The sequence below is a fragment of the Branchiostoma lanceolatum genome, chromosome 12 (assembly GCF_035083965.1).
Source record: "Branchiostoma lanceolatum isolate klBraLanc5 chromosome 12, klBraLanc5.hap2, whole genome shotgun sequence".
Lineage (NCBI taxonomy): Eukaryota > Metazoa > Chordata > Leptocardii > Amphioxiformes > Branchiostomatidae > Branchiostoma > Branchiostoma lanceolatum.
In genome coordinates this window covers 11,468,177-11,495,307 of record NC_089733.1, presented here as the reverse complement: position 1 = coordinate 11,495,307, position 27,131 = coordinate 11,468,177, and the positions used below count along the sequence as shown (strand labels likewise).

Sequence of the window (27,131 nt, the reverse complement as noted above, 5' to 3'; positions counted from 1 at the left end):
CAAGAGACAGGTGTAAAAAGAAGAGACAGGTGTAAAACACAGGTGCAATGGATAGACAACAAGAGTGCAACACCAGCCTTAAATATTTACATTCCTTCCAAGGAATTCCCAGACTGTTGAACTTGTGGTGTAAACCAGACAACTGTGCTTAATTTGTCTTCATTCTTTGTGGTTCATTTTGGTGCTGTGGAATGTAGTATCTGCTGCTGGCGCGTGCATCTTTAGGAATTTTCTTCTTAAGCACTTTCAATATCCTAATATGTATTAGATATGATATGTACTTTTCGAAGGCCTTGTGCTATAACTTGACCTGAGAATCTATATTTTTCTATTTAGCAGAAGATGATTTTGTTTAAGAACTGTAGCAATGCTGTAGTGCACTATCAGCTAGTCTCCAACCAGACCCAATAGATTGCAAAGACCGTATCCAACTGGAAGAAGGAGCTTATAGTGCAATCTAAGGTCTGGAACAAGTCGGTCTGAACAAAGGCTATTAACATCTAATTGTTACCTAATCAAACTGTGCTTCTGTAAGTGAGTTTATTACTCTCTGTCCGCACGGGCGTGCGGCCGCGACTGAGAGGCCGTTCACTTGGGCAGGGCTGTACCGCGAAAATTAAACTTCACAGGAAAAATAAACTAAATGTTGCCAACAGAAAAGACTTGGTCTCTTTTTCAAAATCAATCTGTTACGAAGATCGCTATCAAAACTGCTTCAATCGTCACAAAATGCGATCAATTTTGACCAGTTACGTCGGAACTGTAAGGGCAATTCCCGCCATGTGGTCACGTGGAATCTTGCAGTTAATCTCTAGTAATAGTGGCTTGAACCCGAAACAGTAAACATTGTCTACAAATGTTTTTGTAAGAACGGTTTTCCATGATGCCACAAACATCGCCGATGGGTGAAAGAAACTGCTATTGTGAGAGCTTTTTACTAGGCTCAACCAAGGCGCGAACCTCCCACTGGGACGTGCGCGGGTGACTGGGCTTGGTCATAAAAAGATTAGTACCCCGGACATTCGTACGGCTGTTAGCATTACAACGAGGAGGGGCAGCAGCACCTTTATTGAATAGAAATGCTCCGCCCTGTTTGAGTTGTAGCAGACCTTGGGTTGGCTATGAAAACTCCTTCTGCCTGTTGGATACGGTCTTTGCCAACCCGTAGGTCTGCTTGGAGACTACTATCAGCTACTGAAAAAGCATTACACTTTGTCTCTAGCCCATGCAGGGCTATCTCCTGGACTCGTCCCTCCGTCTTAAGATGTAAATTCGCTCATTGACATGAAACTGAGCATAAGATGACAGATTAACAGTGAAAATCAATAACAGTGTGGGACAGAAAAAAATCTAAAGCTGGAGTCGATACTGGCTTTGTCTAAAGCATTCTGCTTCAAGGATTGACTCTGACTGAGTTAGCATGCATGAAGTGTTCGATTTGACAGAGACATCACACAAATAGGGAGGAGAAGAATGTAAATAAGGGGGAGGGGAAGTTTTTGTTGCCTTTTCCTGTGCGGCACAGGTGTCTGGTGACTGCAAATATTGAAGGAAGGGTTGAAACTCAATGGAGGAGTCTAAGGCCACACCATCTTATTTCATCGGTTCTCAGACATTTTAGAGTATCAATAAAGAGTACTCCGTTTTCTTACTTTTCTTCTTCTAATTTGGTTTGACTTTAAGAAGATTCTTTTTTTAAGACCAACAAATTAAATTGGTGTGGCCTTTCACTGAGATAGCCTGGAGTCCAGCCTTCTTAGCTTTAGTCCGCTATCCGAGCTCCGCTCTTCTTGACGGAGCTTGGGTAGTGGACTAAAGCTAAGAAGGCTGGACCCCATGCTATTTCAGAGGAAGTTGTGTTCATCAACAGGGTAATTGGTAAGGTAAAAAATAAGCAATCAAGATGGAAGCAGAGCTTTTCTCATCTGACCATATTAACTCCTACAGACTACCTACATTGTATACTCTGTTTCTAAGTGGTTCTCTCAGTTTTTTCATAAAACCAACATATGAAGATAGAGTGGCCTTCCTTATCTCACTGGACCTGCGACACGTTGGCAGCCTCGCTGCGTTCTAAGTTAGATTTGTATTACCCTTGACTTTGTAATGGGAATATCATGCAAAACGCATGACCAAAAAGACAACAAAGTATACAAAGCGTAAAAAGATTCTTTTTTCATCTATGAAATTTATTGAATGCTCTGTCGAAGCGCTTGATCGCAGCAAGGTCGTCAACGGACGGCAGGTCCAGTGAGATAGGGGCTTCATCAGAGGGCAGTGTTCAGCACCAGGGTGCAGTAATTGGGAGGATGGCCTTGGTGACTGGGGAGAGGAGTCCTGTTTTGACTAGCCGGGTTAGATAGGCTCAAATCACAGTAGGTGTCAGTCGTAGAATGCTGCATTTGTCCCAGAAGCTGGCAAGAACTGTAGGAGACAGAGCAGTGGCATCAGAAAAAAAAGGAATTGTGATACAGGGAGAACTGTCCCAATTGCCAGTCTATTTTGAGATCTGAAGGTGACTGTTGACTTTCAACTAAAAGAAAGATATTGGACTGTTAAAATAAGTTATAAAAACTTGAGTGCAGTGCCACATCGTCCTTTTCTGTCCAAAAAGAAGAAAAAAACCCACATGAAAACAGAGTATGGGGGTCTTAGTCTGTACTTTGCTACACACAGTGACAGCTGATGAGGGAGAACATAGTCAGATACAAATTTTCGTCTTCCGTCTAAATTGACAGCCTTTTCATTCAACTGTTATGTAACTTAAAAGTTCCAAGCCAGGAAAATGAATCAATGCGACTCAGAGTTGGGTGAATTTGAGTCAAAACAGGATAACCAGTCATTCCCTATACATGTGGAATCTAAGTGATCTCTGGAACTTTGAAGTGATGGCAACAACAGTGACCTCCTGAAGTTTCCACTTGTGCTTTCTGTAGTGCACATAACGCTATCAAGAACAGATGCACAGGTCTCTGCATAGAGCTCATAAATTCTTAACTTCTCACCAACGTCACTTCAAACTTCGCAACAAAGTTTGACTGTGATCTTTGTGTGAGAAGATCTAAGTTCCTAACTGGAGCACTTTATTAATTACTAAATCTATTAAATTATGACATTCAGTCATAAATCTTGTAATAAATTAATTGTTTCAGGTACATTTTGTATGAGGTTAACATGTACACTGTCTAAAGTTGGATGGATTTTGGCCAAATTAGGACAAACAATCGTTTAACGGCAAAACGGTGACCTAGCTTCTGAAGTGCAGTTGCGGGCACTTGTGCTTTCTGTTGTACAGATAACGCTATCAAGAACAGATGCAGAGGTCTCGATTGAGGCCATGCATGTGGAGATGGCCAAGCACATTCCTTTCCAAGACATCACACATATCTCAGTGTCACTGATTAATAGTCTCTTAATGCAACCACATTTATCTTTAGTAAAGAGCTGTCCTGTTTACACTTTGCAAATTCAGAATTGGAAAAAGGAATGTTTTCTTGATCTGTGTATGCCAAAGTGACTTTAAAGGCATTTTTCAGTTCTTGAGTGATGAATAGAAGGTTGAAACACTTTGGAATGAAGACAGTCCATGTCATCCTGTTATGGTCATAAAATTATATGTTCAAGATGTTTCATCGAAGTAGAGGTTCTAGGAGAGGGTTTAAAGAATTTTAAAAATTTGCTGACCTTTATCTCTGGAAAACATTGTTGTTGTTTTTGTTTTTGTTTTTTTCAGTCTTGTGTATGTAGAGAAGAGAGTCTCTCCCCTCATTCTTTATCATTCATTTTGGCTTTTGTTTATGGTACTCATTTCAGACTCAAAACAATTTACATCTGTGCAATATCCCAGCATTGATGCCATGCATCTGTAATGCAGTCTAGCCAAATGGACTTCCTGACATTCTTTGCTAATCAACAGGAGAGTGTTGAAAGACAACCCAAAAGTGTTCATCTATTCATTTCAATATAATGTTTTTCTGTAATATACTATATTGATTTTATCAACCAATGAATATAAAGGCCATACTTATATTGTATGATCCAAATAGTCTGCCTAAAACCATCCTACCTTAACACATAGTTTTCTATCAAGTTTCTAAAGGGAAATATCTGGCATTAAATTTTTCAAATGTTTCCATAATTAGTCCTGTCAACATCTCTTGCAACTACATCAGTCCAAGATAGTCTCTGAGATTTAGAGACCTGGCTTTTGCTTCTTTCATTAGTCCCCAATAACTGACCTCTAGGCCAACTGTCAGAAAATGAGGCAAGTTGGAAGAAGGTCACAATCTTCCCATCCAACCATCCAAAATTGGCCATGTGAAGCTATCTCCATTAGTTCATATTTAGGCCACACCAAGGCATTTTCTTGCTGGTTCTCAATTTTTTTTACAGTAAAGATATAGGAAGAGGAAAAGTTGAAAACAGATGGCTGGAAAAAATCTGACTGTATCTAAATCTGACTGACAATTTTTCCATGTTGATATCCCTGTAGTTCAGCATTATACTTATCAAAGTTTGGGAACCCAAAAAATAAAATTAATACAGTATTAACCTGATGTGTTCTGCTTCAAATTCATTGAAACTACCTTTATAAACCTTCCAATTAGTACTCTGAAGTAGTGAATTCCCTATTGGTTACAGAGTAAGGCAGCAGGGAGAAGGTTAACTTGAAAGCCCTAACCTTTTACTGCCTGAATGGCTGACACTGTAACATGTCAGTCTAAAACAGCTCATGAGAAGCTGTCAGTGCTGGTCCCATTAGGATCACAAGTGATTAATGCTGGATTAACGTTTGTTTATGGTGGGGTCCAGGGAAGGGTTCCTTATGCTGGGGTTACCCAGTCCTCTATTAAATCATTAATGTGATGGTTCTGTAAACAACAGCTACTTTTCGATTGTCAAGTTCTCTTGTCGTAACACACTCAAGTTTTCTACATTGAAAGCTGTTTTAGTCAAGGTTAAAACTACTTGTGTGGCCTTGTACTTGTAAGTAATGAACATTGAATGAAAGAAAACATGTCAAAAGTTGACTAGGAAAAGTTCTGCATCCCTCAATGTGAACATTTTATGTTGAAGTTTAAGATAGAGACATCAAATTGTGATTTATCGACAGTTGAATGAAGGTAGATGTCATTATCACCTGATAAAGTTGGTTCAGTGATATACAATGTGTCCACAGGTGTCTTTTTGTAAGGTAATCACTGGACAGGTTGCCCTCCCCCTCCCTCCCCCATCTACTCCTACTGGACTCCTGCAGAGGTGAATTTCTCTTTGTGGAGAGATATATATAGGCAGGCTAGCAATGCCACCTGCATACTCTCCAAGCAGAGGTTGGTGGGGAAAATGGTGACCTTTTTCTAATGTGCCATTTTCTTCCCTCCTTAAACCTTACTTTGGTGGTGAGGGAGGGAAAGAAAAGGGGAATTTGAAAAGAAGGTCATATTTTCCACACCAACCTCTGCTTGGAGAGTACCACCTGTATATACATCTTTGTACTTCATTCCAAAATTAAGACCAAATCATCCATGACGATAATGTAATACTCATAAACTGTTTTCAATACTTTTTTGTAGTTGTACCTTTAGGGTCATGATTATAGGCAACTTCATTTGTCCTTATTCTGACGGGGATTTAAGTTTGTGGCAGGAGGGGAAAGGAGGTTTTGGTGATGTTTAAGATTCGTGGTTGAAACGATTCTGCGGTACAACATACGCACCAGTTTGGACCCAGATGTTCTGTTTTTCCGGTTTGTTAGGTCCAGTGTTTTGACTGAGTAGCCAACATCAGAGCTGCAAACATATACATCGTCCGAAGTTAATGCAACCACCCAAGAATCCCTTCTTCTTGAGCTAATTATAGACTGACAGGTGTTTTTGTTATAGAGAAAGGGTGAGTAAGAGTGCAAGGGGTGAAGGAAGCTTTAAGTTTGTTGCACAGCTGGATTATAATCTAGCTGGACATTACTGCAGAAGTTCCTGTCCTTCGCTATTTTTTTGTTTTTTTGTCCCACAACATCCAGCTTGTCACGTTGCTAAAAGTTAACAAACTGAAGGGACTGTTTATAGTGGCTGGCAATGGATTGTTGAATAGAAAAGGATGAACCGTTTTTACCCAGTTGTCACCTGTTACTTACAGCTCCCCATCTGCCACAAGTATGTGTTTATTAAGTATTGCCACCAAAGTCTGGAGTCTCGCAATGTCTGCTGCTCTGTTTACTGGCTTCTGCTGCCCTCACAGGGTTCCCAACCTCAGGAATGTTGGACATTCCAGGGAATGTGTTTTTTCCAATGCCTGTCTCCAGTTGGCACACTTGATCCATGCCAATTTCATTTGATGCTTCTTGGAATAAGAAAAGGAATTATGAACTGGAAAATCTACATAGGAACAGAGTCAGGGCTGCCAAACTCAGGAATGTTGAAAATTCCAGGGAAAGCTGTGTTTTCCACTGCCTGTCTCCATTCCAAACAGTGGGCCCACAGCAATTTAATTTGCTGGTTTTCGTATTGGATAAAAGAAGGGAGTATGAAGTGAAAAATCAACATGTGAATAGAGTCCAAAAGGTAAATTCTACCCTGAGGAATGTGGAATATATTGCAGGGAATGTTTTTCCAATTTAAATTGCTGGCTCTTGGATTTTAAGAAATAGAGAATTATGAATGGGAAAATCAACATGAGTCCAAAGGGAATGCGGAGGATTCCTGAGAAAGTTGTAATTTTCTCTGCCTGTCTCCATTCCACACAGTTGGGGCAGACCAAGTTGATTTCTTGGTTCTTGGAATAAAAAGAAAAAGCAATTATGAAATTATAGAAAACCAACATGAGAACAGAGTTCAAAGGGTTTCTACCCTTAGGATTGCGGAAGATTATTTTCTTTAAATTTGAAATAGTTTGTTTTAATGTTTTTTTAATGTTTTTTTTAATGTTTTTTTTTTTTTTTTACTTTCAAAAGTATGAGAACCAAGGAAATGTTAGCCTTGGTCTAAGCAGCTTTTTTTTCTTTAATTTCATTTTTGCCCCAAAAGTGCCAAGAACCAAGAAAATAACTTGGCCTGGCCCTCCCTGTGCTCCTCCTGTTGTGTCTCAGGCTCTGACCAGTTGTGGTTCCCCCCTCAGACCTGGAATACTGTGTCAGTGTATGCACAGGTGGAAAGGCTTCCCTGGGCCCTGCTATTTTTTCTGGGCCGGACACTCATTCTGAGACTGGGAATACCCTGGAAGGTATATTTGTGCTGTCTGCCTGCTTTCTTAGGGTAGCCATTTGGACTTTTGTTGACATGGGTTTTCATTCTTGGTAGGTAAAGTTGCTTACCTTTGCTTGCATTTAAGATACATGATACATCTTCTTAGTTATCTGACTAGCCTGCACCTAAGTTACCTTTCTCGCAACCCATATATACATCTACTTTAAAAGTTCCTTCAGTTTTCCAATGGTGAAGTTGACTTTGGTCTAATTTCTGAATTGCATGCTAGCTTGAAAAGTTCCCTGTACTGTGTATGATGCATCTGCATAGAAATTTACGTATACATCTACGTAGTTTTGGTATTACTTTGGAGACGTCAACAACTTTTTCAATTGTTGTCTATCAGGCAAATGGTCTTGAACAGTTTTTGAATGATGAAGTACCTTCCTAGGTCATAGTTTAAAATTGAAGTAATGATATAGATAAACTTATTAAGATAGGAGTAAGCTATTCCATACATGTAGTTGCTTAGTATATATATATGTGTTAAGTATATCTGCCTTGCATTAGGGGTTTCCCCAAGTGGTGGCCATATTGTCCTATTATTTACCCACCACTTGAAGTTATTTGCTTTTCCCATTTGGCTGTTTGCCGTACTTGTTTGTTCTCTCGCCAAACCAGTTTGTTTGAGCTGCTAAGGGTTGTTGGGATTGTGGAGTACCCTGCTGGAGCTGCCAAATGTTTAGGATTCAGGGCTCAGCTTGCTTATTTGTAGAAGAAGAATTGAGTGGTGAGACTTTTCTGCAGGGGGTGTTCTGTGAGAAACTGCTTAGTGCCTGTAAGGAAGACAATTTCTTATGTGTTTTGTATGACTTTTTATTTGATAGCCGTCTCTGTCAACTATCCAAAGGGATACAGTACAAAAACAATTTTTGTATGTCTTTGAAGACAATTCCTTATGTGTTTTGGATGTCTTTTTCATGGGACTTTTTATTTGATAGCCATCTCGTGTGGCGTAATGGCATGGTGTTTGGCCCAGAACCCAGAGGTCCTGGGTTCGAATCCTGTCATGTCACCGATCTTGTACCCCTTGAAAAGCGCTTTACTCAACGTTCCTCACTCTACGCAGGGCAAAAATGGGTATGTGACTTTGGTTGGGGAAGGAGAGGGTTGGGCTCTGCCTTCCAATACCATACTCTAGACATGTAGTGGATAACATCCCATTGCCCCTACAGCCTCAAAAAGGCTATGGGACTACCTTTACCTACGGTTCCTTTATTCACTTTGAATCTGAGAACCAACAAACAGAATTGGTGTGGCCTAAGCTATGACATTTTCATTTATCTGAACAGCAATTCCTCCAGGACTGCTATATCAGCACCAGGGGCAGGATTCTTGTCAATCTTGGCAGAGCCCTGCAACATGCTGCTTATTTCATACCCATCCTGACTGTTGACCCAGGTGACAGCTACCAAAAAAGCAAGGAGAAATATTCAAAAGGAAAAAGCTTAGGTCAGCGTTTCTTCTGTCATCAGATGTATAAAGATATTGTCGTCTATTAAGACTGGATAATTCATCGGACCATTCTTTTCTGGAATTGCTTCAATCTACAAGAGGGTCTGCATGCTCTTTTCTGTAAGACGTAGGCAGCCTGTTTTTCTTTCCCGTAATTCGTAGTGAAAGCCATCTTATAAGCGTAATTCGTCAGGAGGCGACCAAATTTTGTTTAATTCCCTCCCTTCATTTTAGCATAATATGTAGAGGGTTCTTCTGAATTCAGCTTCAGCTCTTGCCGCGACCCCCCATGCAGACCCTCCTACAAGAATCTTTCATTAGATACCATAGGCATCGAAAATACTGTTACAGAAAAAAAAAACATGATAATGATATGCATGTCAAACCTATACTTTGCTTTGGGCTCCTTTAAAGAATCCTCACAGTTTGTAGAGGCCACCTGTCTACTGTGACCAATTCTTGAACTCCCTTGGGAAGTCACCAGAGATGTAGGTTTGACTGTATATATTACTGTGTTCTCTAAGAGTTTAACCCACAGCTGGCTGCTGTATCAAGTTGTAAACTCTGACAGGAGTTAAAGTCTTGGTGATGACCCCCGGTGACCCCTGTGCCTTACACCTGCCACCTGGCACCGGCCAATCACAGCTCAGATTTCACCTCTGTTCCTTTTACATGTTGTCAGGTATTTCGTACATTTTTACATTGTACATTTTTCAACAGTTAAGCAAGAGGACTATAAAAAAGATATAGACGTACAAAACTATCACAGTTTTTAACACGGATCGTCACAGTCCAACTTTTAACGTTAACAGGAGTTATGAGAAGATCTCATTTATGTACAGTACTGTAAATGCATTTAAGTTTGCGTGGTTTATATTTCGCGCTAAGGGGAGAATGGAATGTTCGCGGTGGTTTAAGTTCTGGACAGTGCTATAGTCACATTTGGTTCGTCCGTCAATCTGTCGCATACCTATTAGTCACTTACTGCTACAGTATTAGACAAAAATACATAAAACCACCGCAAACATTTCTGCATTTACAGTATTACTCTGAGTGGCTACCCTAAAAGAGTACCTTAACCCAAAAAGTAAACGACTGCATGGATATGTTTTTATAGCGGTGGAAAAATTACCTTTGAGCCCGCCCAACTGATCTCAAGCGTCAAACTGGGAAAGCTTGTTTGTAATCAAAGATTCATTAGCAGGTAAAGATCAGCAGCCGCTAGGTCAGAGGTGCACAGTCCTGGGTTTTGAGTGGTGCAGTAGTAAGCAGTGGTAAAATGCCTCTAATCATATTCCCACTTTAGAGCACATCAAGTCGTCAACACTTAATGCACCTAAGTATATTTACTATTCCTTTGATGATTGATTATGTTTTGTACAATTGTACAAAGGTCATCACACTTTTCAATCCAGGAAAATCCTAATTTCATCCCTTGTTACTGACAGGCACAGTGGTGGGTCCTGGATATGAACATCAACACAGGGGACATGCATGTAGCAAACAGAACATATTTGTAGCAACAGAACACTTTGGAGACAGAAAACTATTTACAAATCTTGCAAACCGAACACTTTGGAGACAGGAAAGTATTTAGAAATCTAGCGAACAGAACACACTTGTATAAACAAATATAGCAACCAGAACACTTTGGAGAAAGAGAAGTATTTACAAATCAAAGGCCACACCAATTCATTTTGTTGGTTCTCGGATTCTGAGGAAATTTGCTTCCCTGGGAAAATGTAATGAAAACAAGGCCTGGTGACTATTTTTATGCCTTGGTGCACTCAGCTTTATGGAGTAAATACAGTCAGATTGAAGTTTTCCTGCCTGCCCTCTGTATTCGTGATATCTTCTTGTTGATACGCCAAAAATTGTGAAAACTTTTATCCAGTTGCTTGAGTAACTATTTTTGGCGTATCTTACTACCTGGATGTCTAGCCTTCATCAAGGTATCTTCTTGTTGAATTTTCGCCCTTAAAAAAAAGAAAAAATTGATTGTGTGGCCCAGTAAAGGGTTATAACAGGGGAAGAAACACAGAGACTTGCTCTTGAACTCATTTAAGCAGAAAAGTAAACAATGTAGATAAGTTTATGTAGTAATGATAAAGTTTCCATTGTCTCATGAAACATAACAGGGCTGGAAATACCACCTATATGTATACAGGTGAGTGCAGATAAAATTGGAGCTCACAGTGCAGGTATTTCTGTCTACCTGCACCTGATGACCTGGACTGGTCCATGTAATAGGCTTTTGTTTGTCCCAAAACTAAGACAGAATCACTTACAACCCCGTTCACACTCATTTTTTTCAATCGCGATTGAAGTATAATCGCGATTGTTCGATCCGATCGCGATTGTACGCAAAGAAACTTTTGCGTTCACACTGCTTTTCGCCAAGTGGATTAAAGTACGCCGTGATCCGATCGCGATTGAAGCACGATTGAAGCATGCTATCGGCGATCATCTGGTAAATGTTGTTGTTGTCCTTGTTGTCCTTGTTTTGTGTCTATTTTTCCGCTAGACATTGTCACTTGGTGCGGTAAATGTCCCTCTTTCGGTGACATTTCCCCAGTTTGGCCTGCACCTCCTCTCTCCCCCAGATTGCGATGAGGACCCTGGTCTCCTCATCGCGCCATCTGCCACCAGCTGAAGTTGCTGACGGAGTTTTATTCTTCTTCTTGGGCATTGTTGACGATGAAAAGTTGTTGTTGTTGTAAAAGAGCGATCTGACGTGCGGATTGGGTCTGTTTTCCCGCGCGATGCGAACTATGACCCCACGTACCCGCATGTATGACCTCCCACCCCCGGAACCAGCCGAAATCTCCGCCGATCGCGATGGAATGAATCGTAGTTGTGTTCACACTCAAAATTTGATAGGATTGGATTGGATCCGATCGCGATTAATCCAATCAAACTACCTCCGGAGGTAGTTCCAATCCAATCGCGATTGGATCGTTTTGGATCGTTCCAATCGCGATTGGGAGCGTTCACACTGAAAAAATCAATCGCGATCGGATCGATTCAATCGCGATTATACTTCAATCGCGATTGAAAAAAATGAGTGTGAACGGGGTCTACTATACACATTTCACAGTTGCATTCTTGATCCTGGTGGTGTGCAACAGACTTTAGACTTCACATTTTAGATGCTGCTAGGATCATCTTTAAAACATTATTTTTGACTGACTTCGAGGGAATAAAACGAGTAATAAGTAAGTTTGAATGTCACCTGGTATAAACTGCCCATTGAAATCCTCAGGGACCTGCAATAAAATCTGATCTATGTGGACAGGTGATCACTGTAATATCCTTTTGTCAATGGGAAAATCATCTAAATTAAGAGACCACCAAAAAGTTAGCCAAGTGTCCACTTGCAGGTTTGACTAACTTGCCAATGTTAAACAGAAAAAACTATTTCAAGCCCTGAGTATAAGAATGTTTGCTACTGTGGTGGGTCCTACTTACAAGCTCTTCTCCCAGGAAAATTTCTATCAATACGTAAATAAACCCAGAGGCATTCCAGATCCCAGAGTTTCCTGTTTTTGAAGGGAAGAAAAAGGATTTAGTGACGTTTATAACAACAAGCACGGCTTGTGCACAATTTCTACATTAACCAGGCTTTTGCAGCTGGCTATATGGATGCTTAACTTTGCAGAAAATGTTTACTTTAATTAATGTGTGGTCAAAGTAGAAACATTAAAGTAGATACTAGGGCTTTCTGAATGCAAGGAACCTTAATATTAAACCTCCTTACTGAATATGACATAGAAAAGGGATGTTGAAATATGTAAAGTGTATATTGATAAAAATCATATCATTCTTGCCTAGTAATAATACCTGTTAATAGAGAACATTAAAACAGAGGGCTGGCAACAAAAATTGAACCTGGCTATACTCACTGCCCAAAACAGTATTAGCAAAGTTAAGATTACAGTTACATTCTTGTATTACAACCAAAATTTTAACTATTGTCGATGTTTCGACAGCCTGTCTTCCTCTGTGCGCAATGAAGTGCAATAAACAATCTACACAACTCTACATGTACAGTATATATGTATGTACAAAGATGCAGACTTTCCCCTCAGACTGTTTCATAGGGACACTAGTGGTCCAGACTCCAGTTCAGCTTCATCTTTCTAAATCCGTGAACCAACAAATCAAATAGGGGTGGCCTTAACGAAGTTGAATCTGAAACACCCTTGTCCTAGATTGTAGTAATCCCGAGACATAACAAAACCCTCCCTACCAATCTATATACAGTACTGTAAATTCTCTTATTTTTGCAGGGACTTAATTTAGCCATAGAAGGGGAAATGAGATTTTTGCTATGTTTATAATTAAAGGTCGTTGTTGAAACAATACTCTTGCACAAAAACACATATTTGCGTTATCATGATTTTGAGGTGGAGAGGTCAAGCTGGAATTTGCTAAAATAAAACCACCACGGACATTTCATGATCTACAGTTATATACAGAGTGTCCCCCAAGCTCTAAAACAAACTGGCAGCCACCAGCTTGGTGCAATCAAACAGAGAGGGTCATGGGGCCTCTGCTGGGCTAATGTACCGAATGGGAAAGGGCCACTTTTTAGGCCCTGATAATTGTTGGGTCTACCGTCTGGGGTCAGGGAATGGGGCTGCCACACACTGTGATGATATTTCCAGCTTTTGACCAACTCTGCCTGCATGTCAGGAAGATTTGTTAAGTCCTTTTCTTCCGTTGTCATTCTTGGCTACATTGCTATTTAAAGGTAAGACGTTTAACTGTTACGATTTATAGACTAGGTAGGTATTCCCATGTTTGAAACGTTTGTTTAGAATTGTCTTCAGGAAGACATGCTTTGTTAAGTCGCTTCAAATTTGTAGTACTCTTCTTCTTCTGTCGGAATTCTTGGCTACTTTGATATTTAAAGGTTAAAGGCTTTTAACTGTCACGATTTAAAGACTAGGTAGGTCTTCCCATGTTTGAAACGTTTGTTTAAAATTGTCTCCAGGAAGACATGCTTTGTTAAGTCAGTTCAAATTTGTAGTTCTTATCTTCTGTTGGAATTTTAGATCTTGGCTACTTTGCCATTTAAAGTTAAGGCTATTATTTAATGTTTCGATTTGTAGAGACTACATGTAGGTAGGTATTCCCATGTTTGAAACGTTTGTTTAGAATTGTCGTCAGGAAGACATGCTTTGTTGAGTCACTTCAAATTTGTAGTTCTCTTCAGTCTGTTGGAATTCTTGTCTACTTTGCCATTTAAAGGTATGGCATTTAACTGATCTACTTACTATAAGATTTATATACTTGTTAGATATTCCCATGTTTGAAACGTTTGTTTGAAATTATAATGATCAAGAAGACATGCTTTGTAGTTGCTTCAAATTTGTAGTTTTGTAGTTGCTTCAAATTTGTAGTTCTTTTCTTCTGGCTACATTCTACATGCTACCTATGGTTTACATGACCTTCAAAAAAGGAGGTCATCTTCTACGACCTTGTTGTTCCAATTTAGATGGCTAAAATTCATATTCATTAGGCCCTTCCTGTCATTTGCTAAATGATGTTCAATGTTATCAGGTAATCTTATTAATGGGAGTACAGTATACATGTAATTGCTATGTGTGGTACAATTTCTGTCAAAGTTGTATCTTGGTCATAGTGGAAACAACATCTCTAAAAGTTCCCTTCACTTAGATAATCCTACTGCCTTTAGTATCAATCAAAATACATTCATATAGTACATGCACCAGTCTGAGTGCTATATGTCACTGTCATCATGTGTTATATGGTAATATCATTGATTGAAGCTCAGAGTATTTGCTATGACAACCCAGGGACAATACCATTTCAACTTCAAGCACTACGGTGACATAATCTAATGAAAAAATTGAGAAAGGCAATTTAACTTTTGGAGCCCATGTTGTTGATTTTCATTCTTAAATCTGTCATTTCATACTTTCAAAAATACAAACATGTATTCATTTAACATTTCATTTCGTGAAGCTCTGACTTTTACATTTTCGTCAACATTTCATGTCGCGATGTTCATATTTTTGGACGGACGGGGTATTCGTCCAAAAAGTCGTGAAGTTCATATTTTTTGCCCTTTACAAGCAAATTTCTGTCCCAGGACAGAGGGACAGGTCTTGGAGACAGCCCTGCTAAAATGAAAATGTACTGAAAGATCCCCATGCATCCTTCCCATCTGCCTGTCCTATTTCTCCCCCAGTCATAACCAGAACTGACAGCCTTGCTGACAGCCCTGGCAGCTGACAACAGATAAGGAAGAGATATGGCAGAGGAAAGTAAACAAAGTTCAGGAAAGTGGTGGAACTGGGAGGGCCCAGGATTTGGACTGGTGAATGATAGGGCATGGGATTGAGACTAAAAAAAGATGGGGTTGACATGCAATAACAAACACTTGGCCCACTTTCATGAGTTAGTATATTCTTCACATCTGACATGGATCTAGTGCTTGGACAGAGCATTCGCCAAGGATATTCTTCATTATTCCTGGTATGAATGGAGAAAATTGCATTGTTACCGACATAAAAATGGAGGTATGGTTTTTGCCGTGTCTGTGTGTGTGTGTGTGTGTCTGTATGTGTCTGTGTGTTTCCGGTTTGTAGTCAGCATAACTCAAAAACCTCTGGATGGATTACGATGATATTTGGTATGAAGGTAGGTCTTGGGAAGACGAAGGTCAAGGTTTATTTAATAGCGTGAATAAGAGAGCCTACAAATTATGGGAAATAATTCTTTAACATTCGTGGTGTCGTGGTGGAGAGGTCATCACAAAAACTGCGAAGATAGAAACACAAAGATTTACAGGATAATTGAAAATAGTTAACTGTATCTGTGTATGGAAATCATGAGTGAAACGTCGATTATGTGACCAATAAATAGCTAAATATACGAGTCCTCTAAAGATTTTGTCATAAAAGAGACATTCTCCTCTACCTGGCAGTGCTTTTAAGTCGTTAAAATGATTTAAGCTTAGAGATAGGTCAGGAGTCTACTGCCTACAGGCCTTTTAAAGGGATTGCATTCTGCATCTATCTGTGACTGTAATTTTTCTCCCATCTGTCCAATTAAGGGGTACGTCTACATGAAGTCTGTCAAGATGTGGTTTGCTTCTGATAGGCTTAAGAGATCTGTAGATACATTTTAGTGGATCGAGAGTAAGTAATCTTACAGTCCTACTCTAGCTATCTGAATTAAGCCAAAGTAAGTTATTTTCCAGGTTCTCTTATAAGGTATCCAGTTAGGAATTACTTCTTTAAATCGGAAAGCCAACAAATTGAAAAAGTGTGGCCTAAAGTCCCTTCCCAGATAGAATCAGGAAGTAAATGTTGGTTCAGCTGATCTCTGTTGAAACATGTCAACTTCATCTCCTGTGCTTTTCAACATGTCCTGCCTCCCTATCTGTGTGCCCTGGATAACAGACCAACATTTGAATGTCCGGTGGATTCAGCATATACATGTAGACTACCAAGATTTCCTATCTGACTCTTTGACTTTGTTTTGGTGACCAGGCAATGAAAATAAGCTCTGAATTCCATTTCTACCAGTATGGGCATTTTGGACAACACAGTTGTCTGAGGCCTTAAAGTTCCTAAAAAGGAAGGAGTGAAGAGAAAGGGATGACCACATTTGCTTTGGCACACTGCATACCTTTTTCTTTGACTTATGATAAGTAAATCCTGTCTTAAAGATGACAATTTTGATAATGTAGCACTTTTTTCCATTGACTCAAGCAATTAAAAAACCTGTCTATAGTGACCACCTGTCCACAAAGACCATATTTTATTGGTCCGCTGAGTGGTCATCTTGGGCTGTATTGACTGTACATGTATATCATCTATGGATGTACATTTATCATGCTAGTTTAGTACCCATTGTATTAATTGCATTGTCATTCTTGCCATACATTGTGCCATGTACAATTGTCGAGCAATAAAGTTCATTCATTCATTCATGCTTGGTACAGACCTTTCCTGTTGCAGAGTATGATGTATTACTAGCAGTATGTTGAAGTCATTAGCCTCTTTTGCAGCCTGACCCATATGTTGAAAATCCCGGATCAGCGTTCCCCCAAAGAACAAACGTCAGCGCTCCTAAAAGGCTGCAAAGGAGGTTAGAAGTCACCATGTTTAAAGATATCATAATTACATCATAGGTACATTATGTTTGGTAATAATATAGACGTTTTCCCCTTGCAGAGTGTGATGGGTTAGCAGTATGCTGAAGACATGTTGCCAGTGGGAGTGACCAGAGGTGTGCCGCCAGGGGGGAGGGAGACATGGCTCCATCTGTTGCTAGGCGTGGTCATCTGCATCAGACTCAACGTTGCCGGGGGAGACAGTTGCCCTGCTGACAGGAAACCTGTGGTCTCATATGAAGGTTCGTAGTGAAAAGTATAATATATTCATATGACATTCTTTTTTTTTTTGTATGTTTATTCATGACAAGCTGAAGTCGGCATGCAGGCCGCTTTTCATTGTCGTCATGAGAGAAGAGGTAAGGGTCAGACTAAATATAACAAAGATCTAGATCGTGATAAGGAAACTAGGAATGTGTTAGGGTGGTCTTTCACTTTCACTGATTTTGTGAGCAAGTGCAGTGGGGACCGATCCTCACTAGATAGCTTTAAACATTGTGAGAGTTAGATGTGCAATGGTTAGGTGTGAAATAGGTCCCAGCCTAGACTAGATGTATTCCCCTGGCTAACCAATAATCTGAAATCGAAACTGACAGGTTGTTCAATGCAATATAACCAACTGCAGCGAGCCTGTGAAGCTTGTGTGTTATATTGGAGAGGATTGATTGATGGATGCAAATATCATGTTACAGAATTCTACACAAAGCCATACTTAATTCCTATTTTTCGACCAAAACAGTTAATTCACTGCTATTTTTTCAAATCTGCTAACTAAAGTTTTGAGACCTGTCTCACTATCCTCTGTAGTTGATAAGGGATGAATGCCCTGAAGGGGTAGACAGAAGGGGAGACAACACTGATGGGAAAAGTCTGCTTCATCAATGTCTTCCAGCCAACTGGGTTTAATTAGGAACAACAAGTCCATATGTTGGTTCCCAGACTAAATGCTGAACTGGAAGATCAACACGAAAAGAGAGATTTGGGGAAAGTCTGCACCTTGGTTTTGGGGAGTGAATATGTTCCTGAGGAGCCTTTGTACATGTACTTTGTAACCTTTGCTTCTCCTATTGAGGGTCTGCATGGGGGTCGCGACTTAACGCTGACTTCAGAAGAAGCCCCTACGTATTTTGCTAAAATTAAGGAAAGCAATTTCACCAAATTTTTTCACCTCGCTACAAACTAAGTGAATAAGACGGCTGCCAACGCCTCACGGAAAAGAGCATGCAGACCCTCCCTATTGGCTGACAGTTAACGTTTGTCCTCAATCTATGATCAATGAGTTGAGCTTGCTTCTGGCCATGGGAGTAGAGATGCTGTTCCAGGCCTATTCATGTAACCCGTAACCACAAAGTGGCCTACATTTTCTGTTACATGGTGACCATTGAGTATAAAATAGATTGTCATACGACTCCTCTCAGCGTTCTATTTTCTTATTGTCCTGTTGCTAATTTTTTTTTTTAAATGCCTGAGAAGCAAGGAAAGGAATTGGTGTGGCCTAGTAGACAAGACTGATCTGAAAGGTCTGCTACAAAAATGTTTTCCAGCCTACTGGTCTTGATAAGAAGATAACAACTGGCTCCAACAGAGAAAAACGCAGTTAATAAACCGACTAGTCAGCAGACTGAGGTCAATTTGCTTTGAAGTGTAGACAGAACTTTTGAAGTCCCTTTTTTCATTCAACTTCTTGCTCCATAAAACAGGACAATGTGATGATATCTAACTCTAAGGCTGTTCCAATATATTTCCTTTGTTATCAGACATTTCAAAGTAAAGCAAGTCAGGACTAGATGCAAAATAGGTTTGGAAAGGAAACTTGACTATGGTATATTCATCACTCACTGTGAACTATACGTACTAATTATAAGGTATAGACTTTATTCTCAGATGCTGTTTCAATGGGTCTTCCTATTCGACATTTTTTTTTAAATTCAAGAACCAATGAATTGGATTGGTGTTACCTTAGAAAGATATCAACTGGCCCAACAGGGAAAAATGCAGTCAATAAACAGGCAACTTTGTCTGTGGACTGAGGTCAATTTGCTTTGAACTATAGACTGGACTTTTCAAGCCTTTTTTTCTTTGATGTGTCAGCTGCGTAATCCATCAAAAAGGACAATAGTGTCGTAACTCAAATGGAAATGCTGACAGGTGAAATGAAGAGGAGTACAGATAAAGGTGTGTCATATCATAAGGCCACACCAATTTAATGTGTTGGCTCTCTGATGTTTTTATGTGAAATTCCAGCAAAAGGACATAACAAAAACAGAAGGCTAGGTTGAAAACTCGCATCTGACTCTTTCCACTCCTTGAAACTATGCGTGCAGCAAAGTACAGACTTTCTGTTCAGAATCATGTTTTCATGTTGATATTCTCATCCAGCATTATCTTCATAAAAAAACTTAGCGCCAAGTTGGTATAGCCTAAATAGAATCTAAAAATACATAACATAAATCATCGCATTGTTAGATTATCAATCATAACAGCTGTGGGAGCCTTCGTGTGGTCTGTGTATGACTGTGTGCGGTATAATAACTAGTTTTCAGGGACGTTCAGGTGATTCATGTTAACTCAGAACGTCTGATGACCTTGTATTGGACAGCACAGTGGGGGATAGACCTACAGAGTCGTCCATGACGTGGTTATCACATTCAGCCCTCCGTGACAATATCACCAAAACACAGTCTCCTTCATACAGTCTCCTTCAACTTTTTTTTCATTGTGTGAAACAAAAATTACTTATAACTGCCATCTCCGTCTGACATATTGGAGTCTTTGTATGGTGTAAACAAGCGCCTCAGCCATTTCAGTTTCCCAAAATTCATTCGGCAGCCCACTTTTTACATGAAATTCCTAGTTCATGATGAAGAGGTCACCATACGCGGGTGAAAAATGTGAACTTAAAATCGCAGCAAACATTTTCCCCATTTACATTAAATCGGTATGGCCCTGCCTTCAGTGGCTACAGTGCGGACACCTCCCCAAGCTCATAAATGGAAAAGGTGATTATCCTGTTGCTCTCATTGCTAATGAGTTCCACAGTCTCCATTAGGAGCTGATCAAAGACTCATCAAAGTCTAACCAACCTTTTTATCTCCCCATTTCATCCTAATTGAATCCCATAAAGAGGTGTGAAAGGAGATTCATCCCATTCTTTTATTGTACTTTTATTAAGACCAGGTTTTCTCCAGCATTTTTTCAGTCCTGTCAATTTCATTTGACAAAAGAATTCAAAGAAAACTTGAGGAGGGAGTTTAGAAGTTTTTGACCTTCTGAAATCGTACGTCTTGCATTTTGAAGGCAAATTTCATAGCCTGGGTGCCATATTATCTAGTTTACTGGGAATCTCATACTAACTAAACTAAAGTGGTATGGCACCCAGGCTGCAAATGCCATGGAGTACATCTTGATTTTGTGGAGGTTTTGTGGCATTGTTGAGGATTAGTCACAAAGTTTGAATTTACGTCTGTCAAGGGGTACTGAAAGTTTGCTGCAATTTTTGTCCTTCCGAGCTGCAAAATTCCATCCAGGGATAGAATTAAATGGAGAGCGTTCAGATGAAGACTTAGGGTAAGCATGGGAGCCCCCCATGCAGACCCTCATATCAGCAAGACTGTAATCCCCCCTGCCCCATACGCTTGTATTCTTCCCAATTTCTGCAAGTAATTACTACTGGTAGTAACTGACAGGGCAAGGAGGAAAGGGTGATCGACTTTAAGACTGCAATTACTGGAGTCTTATGAGACTGTAGCGGCCTGTAGCCCGAGTCTTTCATCTTAGCTATTGTTACTGGCACCTTGTAATGTCTTCAAGGTGTTTCCAGCATCTCAAGGTGATCCACCAAGTAATTTGTATTCTTGAAGTCCGAAAATGAAGAATTGTTGGAAATGCTTCTTGATCTGTATCTCTTTAAGTTGCTAAGGTAGGGGGTGATTAATGTGTCTGACTTGTTCGTCCTTGAACTAATGGAGCTGCTGCTAAATTTCAAGGTCAAAATGTTTTGCCATAAGGCCACACCAGTTTATTTCTTTGGTTCTCAGATGTCATTGTAAAAGTAAAATTCGAGCAAAATATCATAACACAGCAAAAAACTGGAATTTTACAGTATTATCGTCTGAAACTGTGTGTACCAACTAGCAAGGTACAGATTTTCCCAGAGACTCTGTTTTCATATTCTACTAGTTCTGGGTTTGTATTCAACCAATGAACCAACAAATAAAGTTGGTGTGGTCTGCAAAGAGAACTTTTATAGGTTAGCAATCTTTTTCCTGGTGATATAAGTCTGTGAAGTTCATTATTAATGATTTTTATCTTTTTGATTCATTGCCGTTTTTTTTTTAGATCAACAGTGCTTATTATTATCTGATAAGTTCTTAACTTAACCAGCTACTGTTCAGTGGAGGAGTTATTTGCTCTTCACCCACAAGTTGTTAATTTACAAGTTTTTACAGCAAAGGCCACGACTAGGTCTGGTTTCCATGACTTTTGGGTTTGTAACATCGCCTTCCTGATGGATTCAAACTTGGCTGCACGATAAGAGTAATAGTTAACAGATGTAGTCCCTGCCTGTAGTGTTAAAGTTCTTTGATTCTGGGTGAATCATGTGCCAGGAATTTGGAGTATGGCAATACAGTTAGGTCATGCCAATTTATTTCCTTGGTTTTCGGATACTGTAAATGCATTTAAGTTCGCGTGGTTTTTATTTTGCAGTAGGGAAAAAATGGAGTCTTTGCGGTGGTTTTAAGTTCGCGTTTGAAACAATAGTACTAGTAGCACTACAGTAATAACCTAGGTGGGCAAAAAGTTTTGCAGTGAAGAGTTCAACGAACATAAAACCACAACAAACATTTCTGTATTAATTTTACAGTATTTTGAAGTTAAAATTCAGCAAAAGGACAACTTGAAAACAGATGGCTGGGAGGAAAACTTGAATCTTACTGTATTCACTGGCTGAAACTGACACTGACCCAAATTGCGAGGCTTAGGATCAAAGTTCCAATTATATTGTATTTTTCTATGCACAGTAAAATGTCTTAGTCTTTCTAGACTGATTGACGGTATAGACAGTTAGGAAAGGCATGCTTGATATTCTATTCTGTATTCACAAAATGTTTTCAATTGCTTTCTTTGCCTCATTTTTTTGTTTGGATCATGAGGAAGCATGTTTTTGGTTATCTCAGCTGTCAGTGTCAACAAATCATGCAGGGAAGTGCTAATAAGAGAGGGTCAATCTCATAAAGTCGGAAATCGAGATACTCCTGCTTTATTCAAGCCAGATTCAGAGTCCAAGATCACAGACCCCTTAGGGTGTAACCTTCCTTGTTGTGATATCCCTAAATTGTACTTTATTGGGAGTCTTTCAAGTAATATAAGTAGCAGATAAGGTTGAGGATTTAGAGTTTCTTAGGATTGAAGGGGACATGTGTGTGATAGAGAAAGCTAATTAAGAGATTCTGCTGTCTTGAGAAAGGAAGTTACCTTAAATCAAGACAAGTTTTTCATTCAAGATAAGATTCCTTATTACCTTTGCCAAGAAGGTTATGTGTTCGAGTGCATTTGTTGGTGAGTCTGTCTATATCTGTCTGTGTGTTTTGGAAATTAACTTGATTAATCATGAATGGTGTTGAAAAAGAAAAAGAAAACTTGATGAGTACCTTTGGTTTTCATTTATCTTCTTATACAAAATAGAAATTGTTGTTACTGTAAAGCTTTACATTACATTTCAACCTTTTCATCCTAAGAACTAACAGACTTGCTGTTCTCTATCAGAACTTCAAGCTCAATAGGATGAAATGGTTAAAATCTTTCCTTTGGCAACGATTATGCATATTCCATAAAAACAAGAACCACAGCTTGAAAAGCAGCCATAAAGCATAGCAACAAAAACATATTCCCATACACAGTGTCCAATGCAAGATTTACTTCAAACCGGCTGTTCACAAAAGTATTATTGTGTCAAGGATTATAAACCACATATCTGAGAAAGTTTCCCACATGTCTTGCAGTTCAACACTATGCCTGTTATCTGTTACACTGGGGGCAACTCTACATCAAAAGGCCATATACTTCCCAACTGGAGCCTGAAAGGAAACGTTAAAGTCATCTGGTAGAAATCTGTATGTGTGAACGCTCATTACCAATGCCATTGCCCCCATAAGGTTGCTATAATGACTTCACGGAATCTCTACTTTGTTTTTTACTTTGTTCTTTCATCTGGTGCTGATCAGTGATTGCACTCTTGGAACCTGTTCACCTTTCGTTTAACGTCAACTCTTCAAATTCCGCCTGGTACAATAATACATCCACCTTTTTAACTAGGAGGCCCATTATCAAACTTGACCTTGGTCTCCCTGACCTCTACCCACCTACTGTTTGATAATCATACGGATCCATCAACAGCTTCTTTAGTAATATGCTGTCCAAAAATAGACAAATGTACAACAGCACCGAAAACATAGCGTAACCTTTTTGATAAAGAAAGGTAAAAACGGTGTTATCAAGGCCTTCTCAAGAATATTTTAAACACCTGGATATCTGAAGTGGGCATACCTCTGGGATTACTGATGCTGTATTAGAAGATCTCCTTAGATTTACCATATTTTCAATGTGTCGGTTTTAGAGTACCAGGTGGATCTATGGGAATCCCATATTAATGTCTAGATTGGAAGTTTTAAAAATGGTAAGAATATTGGTACTAGATATATTTTAGAAGTGAGTACAATGACATTTGGCAGAAATATTACAATAATCATTTCTTTTCATCTTCAGTTGTTTCTCCGTCATTTGATAATAACCCCCATCTTGTGGGAGTGTATTTCATTATCTACACATCATATCCAACAAAACCTATTAGAAACTTACATCCTTTGTTCCCTTTGAAAACACATGGTCTGACTTACACCTTTCTCTGTAAGAAAATAGCTTTTGATGAAATCCAGCCCATTGTTATAGACTAATAGTGTAGGTCAAATAGGATTTAGTGCCCCGTAAAGCATGATCTACTTAACATTGACCTGAACCTGAATCATGTTTCATAGTAGCCTTGAAGCTCTTTGGTGTCAAAGTACAGAAAAGGGATGATTGATGTAACGTCTCTCACCTGCTTACATTTCAATATCTATCAGACACCTTCCTCAAAGCTTCTGACTTAGTACTGCTTCTAGCCGCTATAGTTAACCAAAGTAGATGGCGTTTTTGCTGCAAGAATGTAATCCTAAAGTTGGCTTAGCCACGATTAAAGTTCGTATCCCCCTCGTCCCTGTGAGAGACATTTAATTTGCTGTTTGCATGCATGCAATAAAGCTCCAATATCCTTGATATGCTCTACCAACCTGATGAAATTATTTTCGGAAATAGTTGATCTTCTTGTGGCAGATGATTTCTTTTCCAAAAAAAAATAACAATAGTGAAAAAAATGATGGTGTATAGCAGTGTAGTAGTATATTGTATACAGGTTTATTATCAATTTACAAATGAAAATACTAAAAAACAACTGTAGTTAATCTGTTTTACAGACTGATATGCAACACAGAAATTTTGGATTCTGCCATTGAGGTGTTTCAAAGACTTGTTGAGCTGTGTCAAACGACAATATAAAAGAAAGCTTCAAACATTTGAACAGGCACATATGAGTATCCATTCACCATGGCCAGCCCAGTGCTCCAAACTTAAGTTTCATCCATCTACCTTTTGAAATACGCCTCTGACAGTTCAGTCTTTACAATATAAACCCACAGCATTGAATCACTCCCACCTATTTCTGTCTTTCAAGCAGTTGTCAAGTTTGACAGAAACATTTATGAAATTGGAACAAAATGCTTAATTCTTTTGTTTTTCCTACAACAGACATCTGCAACTGGCAAATATTCTTCCTTTTTTTCTCCCATATCGACATGATATCAGACAGCAAGGCTGCAACTGAGTTGCCCTGAATTCTGTAAAGACAATGTGCCATTGAGTAGCTTAGTATGGTCCAAGGAGGTTCTGAGTTTGTGACCTGCCTTGTGTTCCCAAACCAGCCACTACCTCTGGAGTATCAAGACTTGAAGAGAAAAAAGCACAAGGATACCAAAGAAACAGATGTGGCAACTTCCAGGTGTAAAGTTCACCCTCGGTTCCTGTTTATAACACTCTCATGCTGTTCACATGGGACTCTTTCTCACAAAGTGTGATTGTGCGCAGAAATGTAAACTTGACCCAGGTTGCTGGGCAGGTGGTACAGTTGTTACCAGTAGTGACACTGTAACAGCTCTGTCAGTAATGCTGTAGTAATGGAACTAACACCTGTTGATGAATCATGGGACATTTGGACTGGTCTACTTTTATGTCTGCAAACAGATTCTTTATACAATTTTTCAATCCACTATCTTTCCATTCATCCATAGCTTTGTAGCTGTATTATAGGAATTTTCTCTACCGCTGCCAATTTTTTTTCCATCTGGATTTTTTGGGACATCCCCATATGTTTTGTTTCAAAGGCTGAAAAGGCTAAAGAACCTCCTTTCACATGGGAATCTTTCTCACAAAGTGTGATTGTGTGCAGAAATGTAAACTTGACCCAGGTTACTGGGCAGGTGGTACAGTTGTTACCAGTAGTGACACTGCAACAGCTCTGTCAGTAATGCTGTAGTAATGGAACTAACACCTGTTGATGATGCATGGGACATTTGGACCAGTCCATTTCAATATTCTATGTGGTTGGATTTAGTCAGAATACACTAAACGGCCAAACCTGTCTATTGAATAAACATGTGGCTGCTATAGACAGGATTCTTAAGATGTACAGTAACTGACCACTAAAAAGTGGTCACAGTATCCAGGTGGTTCCATTGTAGAGATAGCCACTAGTACAGGTTTCACTGTACATTTTCGTTTGATATTTTTTGCAATACAAAAATTAGTTCTCCCTAATACTGACAAAGCTTTTTCCTTCCATTCATTTAATATTTTACATGCATTTTAATGTCTTATCAAAAAGTCTAGGGATCTGTCAGATGTACAAGCTTCCTTGGTTTATATATATCACCCCCACTCTTCAATGGGATGACCCAAGGGGTAGCCTTGAAACTGCTGGGTATGTTTTGCTGCTTGTGGTAATGAATGACCCTGAAATAGTCTGAGCAAACTTACAGATGGTTTCTGTTAAGTAACGGTAACTCTAACTGGTAATTATGATTGCAGCAGAGACATCCAGAATAATTCATGCCAGACTGTTTCAGATATGAAATAAAATCATGTATTAATTGATTAAATTAAAAGCATATTTATGAATTAAGATGAGCATGAATATAAGTAACTAAAGAATTAATAAATGGAAATATAGATAAATGCAATCCTTACATAGACAGTTTTTCTCCAAACCTTGGTACTTAGATGTACATACAATATGCCTATCATGACCTTGAGCCATTCAGCAAAGCCTGTTTCAAGAAATAGTGGCCACAATTTGCAGGTCCCCGCCCTTATACCTACTAGTACAAGGCTACGTCAGAAACGATTCAACCTTTCCCCCAACAGTTGGCTAGGTACACTGAGAAAAATCTACCAACAATTTGCATCACTTCACCTTGAGGTTCAAGTTTCATTAAATGCGATCCACATGGGAACTGCATTCCACTGTAGAGGGTGTCAATAGGTGGAGAAATTGTCAAGAACGGAATGTGCGAAAAATCTACGTAGGTCCAGAAAACGTTTTCATCTCTAGCTCTAAGCCCTCTGGAATACTATGTTCCGCATTTTAGACTATGAAAAAAACATCAATATACACAGTTAAAATAGTCCAAATTGTCATAAACTGATAACCCATAACTCTTTTCAATAAGTGTGTTGGGTTCTTTTACATGCATCTAGGTTTGAAACCTGAGGCTTATACCTGAAGCCCCATCATACATGGGCTGCCGGCTTTATGTCACCATCCAAATGATGCATGCTACCCCTAATAACATGTCCAAACTGAGGTATCTTACACATGTAACTTGCTAAACTTTAAAGTGCCCATCTGGCAGGAACGCTACCTGGGAGATCCTTTTTTAATGGCTCGGCAGGGGAGGGGAGGGTAATGTACCGTGACAGCAGGTTGTCACATAGGGCAGTCCTGTGTCAGAGGTCAGATAAACACATGTGACCTGACCTGACCTTTTACCTGGGCTATCATCAGTTGGAGAAGTCATTTCCTGCCATTGTGAAAGAAAAGAACAGATGGAGACATCTTTTGGAAGATTAATGAATGAGGAATATCTTTATCTAGTTTCTTTCTCTCTTTCATCTTCTCTGTATTTGTATTGTAGAGA

General features: G+C 39.4%; 1 protein-coding gene and 1 long non-coding RNA gene across 2 annotated transcripts in view; one reads left to right on the top strand and one right to left on the bottom strand.

Moving 5' to 3' along the window:
• Nucleotides 1-27,131, top strand: part of LOC136446018 (semaphorin-5A-like) — a 61,152-nt gene that overhangs the window by 17,289 nt on the left and 16,732 nt on the right. Inside the window, exon 3 of the mRNA XM_066444285.1 lies at nt 16,907-17,087. Coding sequence (XP_066300382.1) covers nt 16,937-17,087 — 151 coding nt within the window. The 5' untranslated portion in view covers nt 16,907-16,936. The remainder of the gene's footprint in view (nt 1-16,906; nt 17,088-27,131) is intronic.
• Nucleotides 387-1,182, bottom strand: LOC136446112 (uncharacterized). Its single transcript, XR_010757504.1, has 2 exons — nt 1,110-1,182; nt 387-457 (listed from the first exon to the last, which is right to left on the bottom strand). It is a non-coding gene; the product is annotated as an uncharacterized lncRNA (long non-coding RNA).